The sequence below is a fragment of the Rhodotorula paludigena genome (assembly GCF_050403205.1).
Source record: "Rhodotorula paludigena JCM10292 DNA, Rt_paludigena_JCM10292v1_ctg25, whole genome shotgun sequence".
In the NCBI taxonomy this organism is placed as follows: Eukaryota; Fungi; Basidiomycota; class Microbotryomycetes; order Sporidiobolales; family Sporidiobolaceae; genus Rhodotorula; species Rhodotorula paludigena.
The window spans coordinates 264,067-269,811 of NW_027481433.1; the positions used below are offsets into that span (position 1 = coordinate 264,067).

At 64.5% G+C, this 5,745-nt stretch overlaps 2 protein-coding genes across 2 annotated transcripts; both read left to right on the forward strand.

The window, feature by feature from the left end:
• Positions 1 to 1,832: 1,832 nt before the first annotated feature.
• On the forward strand, positions 1,833 to 4,301 carry JCM10292_006520 (arginine--tRNA ligase; the record flags this gene model as incomplete). The annotated part of the gene is made up of 7 exons (XM_076649583.1): positions 1,833 to 2,099; positions 2,296 to 2,713; positions 2,777 to 2,965; positions 3,021 to 3,385; positions 3,447 to 3,703; positions 3,764 to 3,819; positions 3,919 to 4,301. The coding sequence occupies 7 exons, from the start codon at positions 1,833 to 1,835 to the stop codon at positions 4,299 to 4,301; spliced, it is 1,935 nt and encodes a 644-aa protein (XP_076504964.1).
• A 304-nt stretch (positions 4,302 to 4,605) lies between these two features.
• On the forward strand, positions 4,606 to 5,351 carry JCM10292_006521 (uncharacterized protein; the record flags this gene model as incomplete). The annotated part of the gene is made up of 2 exons (XM_076649584.1): positions 4,606 to 4,797; positions 5,208 to 5,351. 2 exons carry the CDS (start codon positions 4,606 to 4,608, stop codon positions 5,349 to 5,351), a joined length of 336 nt encoding a protein of 111 aa, XP_076504965.1.
• Between the last annotated feature and the right edge of the window lie 394 nt (positions 5,352 to 5,745).

The window sequence follows — 5,745 nt, forward strand, 5'->3', positions numbered from 1 at the left end:
AGCAGTGCGCCTGCTGAGTGTACGGGCTGTAGGTACTTGGAGACGGCGTCGAGCGCTGCTTCCATGGCTTTACTCCGCTTCGACGGCTTCATCTCTCCTCCGCTGCGGTTTTGCTTGCTCTCGCGGTACTCACAGCAGCCCGGGACCTGAGAGGCACCCGACATGGCTTCAACTAAGCTCATGCCACGGCTACGGGAATCTCGGCCCGTCTGAAGCTACCCCCCCCCCCGCCAGCTGACCTCGCCGCATCCGCGCACCCGCCTCCTGTCCAGCGGACTCTCCGCTCTTGTGTGGACCGGCGACCGGCTGGTCCGCTTCGATCACTTTCCCATTCTTGTTGTGGTGCAGCGCGATGCCGAGGACTGCGCGATGCCAGCGTCGGGTGCTTGGACCTGGAGGGCTTGCATTCCTACGCCTGTCCGTCGGTGTCCTCTTTACCCGACCCAACCACTGTGCGTTCCGAGTCGGTCGCACGCATGGCACGCGACAGCGCTGACGCCGTCTCATGCGCAGAACTCGGCATGCGGAGCCTCCCCATCGAGCTGTACCAGCACATCCTCGACCTTCTCCACGCGACTCCTTCGCCAGTCGCCGCAACTTTGCCGCCGCGGCATCATAAGACCCTGATCAATCTCGTATGCACCTCGAGCACCCATCCACTCGCCTCCATCGCCTTTGCTCGATTGTACAGCGTCGTCCCGCTCGCGTTCCACGGCGTCGCCTTTGCCCACTCGAGCTGTGCCCGCCTGCCTCGCTGGGTCGAGCGCCTCTTTGCCGCTTTCGAAGAGGAGAGCGCTGTTGGCGCCAGGCGGCGAGCCTGCGTTCGGCGTGTCTCGGTTGCGCAGATCCTCGCTCGGTCGCTTTCCACGGCGACCTCATCCACCGACAGATCCCACCTTGGCGATGCGAGTCATCGCCCGACGACGTTTCTCGTCGCACGCCTCGCGCCTCTACTCGACCGACTGCCCAACCTGCAGCACCTCGATCTCGGCCCGCTGTTCAGCGCCGCCCGCATCGCTCTGCGTCCGAGCCCGCTGAGTGCACCTCGAGCGTCGGCATGCCCAGTGGACGAGGCGGTGTGTGAGCTGCTGAGGATTATCGAGCGACGAGGCAGCCAAGGGGCGAAGGACTCGGCAGGTGGCGAAGGGAGGCTGCGCGTGCGAATCGCGCTGCTCACGCCCGCGATCGCGCTCGCGCTGCTGAGTCTCGTCTCGCGCGGCGCCGTCGACGCCGTCTTTGCTTCGTCAGTAACCGCGGGGGACACGCACGAGCTGGGTGTGGAGGACTGGCTTCGATGCGAGTCAGTTGCGGACGAGTTGGCGGATGCGGAACGAGCAGTGAGGCTATTTGGCGTTTTGGCGGCGTAGACTTCGGTGATTGAGACTCTCTCTGTCTTTGTCACTCAGCGCGGGTCGGTTTTCTCGCACGCAACACGCATGTGGAATCGAGCAAGCGAGAGTCAACATCTCGCCTCGTCACCGCGTGGTTTCTTCCGCGGATTGCCGAGGATCATACGTTGTCACACGCGAGTCAGTACGACCTGAGCGAGCGCTCGTGGAGGATAGTCGGCGCCGCGTGATTTTTGGCTGGCCCAAGTCCAAAGGTTGGCTCGCTTCGATCCCGCGCTCTCGCTCTGCTCTGTGCTGCGCCGTGCTTGTGCCAGACTCGCACAGATCCCCGCCACGACGCTCCTCGCTCCGCCGCGCTTCTTCTCCCGCGCGTGCTCGCTCTCTCGCCGCCCCCTCCTCCCTCCTCGCCTCCCCGCCGCTCTCGCGCTCGCACGCCCGCAAGGACCCGCGCTAGCCCGCCCGTTCCACTCGAGCATCCTCGCCATGGCCTCCCTCCCGCCGTTCCCGCTCCCGACGACCCCGTCCATCCCCGCCGAGCACCTCGAGTCGACGCCCGCCCTCGACCTCTTCAAGCTCGCCGCGGCCCAGTTCATCGTCGACACCCTTCCCGAGGTCGCACTCGACAAGGCGTTCGAGGGCGTAGAGTCGGGCAAGACGGGCAAGAACGCCCTCGGCGACTTTGTCGTCGCGTGCCCGCGCTTCCGCCTCAAGGCAAAGCCCAACGAGGTTGCCGACAAGATCGTCGCCGCCGTGAGTCGCCGTTTTCTCGGGGGAAATCAGGCGCAGCGGGCATGCGCTGGCGAGATCAGCGGGAGACTCGTCGCATTCGAGGCGGTGCAGCTTTGCTGGTCTACGAAGCTGCTACGCGGTCGACGCCTACGCCCGGCCGCGCAGTGAAAGCAACAAACGAGTGCGAACGCTGACTCTCTGCTGCTCCCGCCCGCAGTTCAAGCCGACGCCGTACCTCGCCTCGATCTCGGCTGCCGGCGCCTTTGTCTCGTTCAACCTCCAGACCGAGGCGTTCTTCGCCCTCGTCCTCTCGCAGATCAACACCCAGACCTACCTCACTCCGGACGAGGACCACTCGGCCATTTCGCACTTTGCCAACCTCTCGCTCTCCGACTCGGGTGCCGACAAGCCGCCCGCCGGCCTCAAGCTCCTCAAGAAGAACGGCTACGGCACCAACAAGTCGGGCAAGGGCAAGAACGTCATCGTCGAGTTCTCGTCGCCCAACATTGCCAAGCCGTTCCACGCCGGCCACCTCCGCTCGACCATCATCGGCGCCTTTATCGCCAACCTGCACGAGGCAAACGGCTACGATGTCCTCCGCATGAACTACCTCGGCGACTGGGGCAAGCAGTTTGGTGCGTTGGATGCGCTCTAAGTACGTCACTCCGGTCGACCCGACTAACGCCTGCCCGCACCAGGTATTCTCGCCGTCGGCTTTGAGCGCTACGGTTCGGAGGAGGAGCTCGCGCGCGACGCCATCACCCACCTGTACGACGTCTACGTCAAGATCAACCGCGACGGCGAGAGCGACCCGTCCATCCACGACCGCGCGCGCGAGTTCTTTGTCAAGATGGAGGCCGGTGCGTGGCCCGCTGTCGCTTTTTTCGGTCTGCTGCCCTCTCGATGCGCGGGACTGATGCCAATTGTGGGGCCACTCGACAGGCGACGAGGCGGCGGTCGGACTGTGGAAGAAGTTCCGTGACCTGTCGATCGTCAAGTACAAGGACACGTACGCGCGCCTCAACATCTTCTTTGACGTCTACTCGGGCGAGTCGCAGGTCTCGCAGGCGTCGTGCGCGTCGGCGCTCGAGCAGCTGCAGGGGTCGGGCATCGTCGAGGAGTCGAATGGCGCCCTCATCGTCGACCTCACCAAGTACAAGCTCGAGAAGACGGTCGTGCGCAAGAAGGACGGCACGAGCGTCTACATCACCCGCGACATTGCCGGCGCGGCCGAGCGCTTCGAGAAGTACCACTTTGACAAGATGATCTACGTCGTCGCGAGCCAGCAGGACCTCCACCTCGCCCAGGTGCGTCGGCTTCGACCTTGCCGCGTCAAACTCGGCGCTAACCCCCCTTGGCAATGCGCAGTTCTTCAAGGTGCTCGACCTGATGGGCTACCCGTGGGCCAAGACGCTCCAGCACGTCAACTTTGGCATGGTGCAGGGCATGTCGACGCGCAAGGGCACGGCCGTCTTCCTCGAGGACATCCTCAACGAGTCCAAGGGCGTCATGCACGACGTCATGCGCAAGAACGAGGCCAAGTACGCCGCGATCGACGACCCCGAGTTTACCAGCGACAAGCTCGGCATCACCGCCGTCAAGGTGCAGGACTTTGCCGGCAAGCGGTGCGTCGTGACGTCTCGATCGCGCTGGTCTGCTCGATGCTGATCGGGCGTTGCAAACAGCATCAACAACTACGAGTTCAAGTGGGAGCGCATGACCTCGTTCGAGGGCGATACGGGTGCGTCCTCGGTTGTTGCGTCTTGGTGATTTCGCGAGTGGCTGCTGCGGCGCGCCATGCTCTCTTTGAGGACGTCCTGACATTGACTGCTCGCCGCAGGCCCCTACCTGCAGTACGCGCACGTCCGCCTGTCGTCGGTCGAGCGCAAGAACGCGCCCGAAGTCGTCCTCCCGCCGCCCGCAGAGCGCGCGACGGCGATCAACGTCGCGCACCTGTCCGAGCCCAAGGCGCGCGAGATCGTACTCCTCCTCTCGTCGTACCCGGACGTCGTGCGCGCGGCGCTCAAGTCGCTCGAGCCGGCGACGATCTGCACGTTTGCGTTCCGCCTGTGCCACGCCATCTCGTCGGCGTGGGAGACGCTCATCGTGCGCGGGCAGCCGCAGGAGGTCGCGCTCGCGCGCCTGTGGCTGTACGTCTCGGCCAAGGACGTGCTCGGCAGCGCGATGCGCCTCCTCACCCTCGAGCCGCTCGATCGCATGTAACCCTTTTCCCTGCCCTCGTACCGTGTGTGGTAATCCTAGACGCATTCACTCTCTGTGTGGGTCATCTCGTTGAGTCAAAATCCGCGGCGCAAGATGGCTCCGGCGATCATTGCCGCGGTCCGGTCCTTTCGTTTCCCGGTCAGTCCCGGTACTCTGGTTCTCGGTTGCTGGCGCTGCAGCTCGTTTTACTCTGTCGCTGCGGACGTGTGTCTGAGCGCGAGTCGTTCGACTTGGGGGATTCCATTCGCTCGATCGTCCTTCTTTCTCTTCGCTCTGTTCGTCTCTTTCGTCCTTCTACCGCGCCATGCCTCTCCGCCACCTCGATGTTAGCGTCCGCGCCGCCGTGCGCACGGCCTCGACGACGTCGCTCCCGCGCATCCTCCCCTCGACGCCCTTCACTGCATCGCCCGCGCCCGACATGACCGGTGCGCTCGGCCAGGTGCGCCTGCCGGACATGTACGCCATCGAGCGTGCCGTTGACTACGGTCCCATCATTGTGCGTCCTTCCGCTCGTCCTCTGTCGCTTTGGGGTCGTCGTTCGAGCCGAGTGGGGCAGCCTCTTTCCCCAACTCGGCGGCCGCGGCTTGTACGGGGCTGGGGCTCGCGCTGGTGGGCAATGTGATGCGGGCGAGTCTGTTGAAGGTGTCGTTCGCCCGCTCGAGTCGCGACGAGGCGTCGAACGAGCCCTCGCCGGCAACCTTCGCCCCCAGACTCGCCCCGCCTCGTCCTGCTCTTATCGCCGGATCGAGTCTGGTCGGCGCCGGTCGTGCAGAGTGGTCCTGGCTTGCCTGTGGACGCGTGCGGGCTGCGCTCGAGGCGCTGCGCGCGGTGCAGCTCATGTCCGCCTGACGAGCACTCTTCCCTTGCGCCTCGTTCGCACGCTGACTCTCGGGCTCTGTTCCGCAGCCCCTGATGCCCGACGCTTTCGGCTCTCGCTCCAACACGGCTTCGTTCCCCGTCCTGCAGCCCGCCAAGGCGTACTCGACTGTCGCAGACCCGCAGACTCACCTCGGCGGCGGACCCTCGAGCACCGGCAACGCCGCCAAGTAGGGCATAGACGGTGCGTTTAGCGCTTGGTGTGTTGTGGCAGTCACGCTGACTCGGCCTTGCGCAGCTCTGGCACAGACACTTTCCCTACCCCTCCTCTTCCGGTCCTTTCGCTCCGACTCTTCCGTTTCTGTAGATGCAACCTCGGTGCCCTCTTGACATACAAGCAGTACCCTTCTCAGCAGCCGGTCTCGAATGAGCTCGAGTGCACGTCCTGCCCGAGCCTCCACGCTGTCCTGCGTTGGAGCCGCGTAGCCGCGTTCTTCTTCGAGTTGCTCTCTTTTGCTCGCCACGAGGCGCTTGCCCTGCTTGAAGTTGGCCGGTGTGAGCGCCAGCGAGTCTCTTTGCTTGATCTATGCGGTAAGGGTTAGGGTTAGGGTTAGGGTTAGGGTCAGGG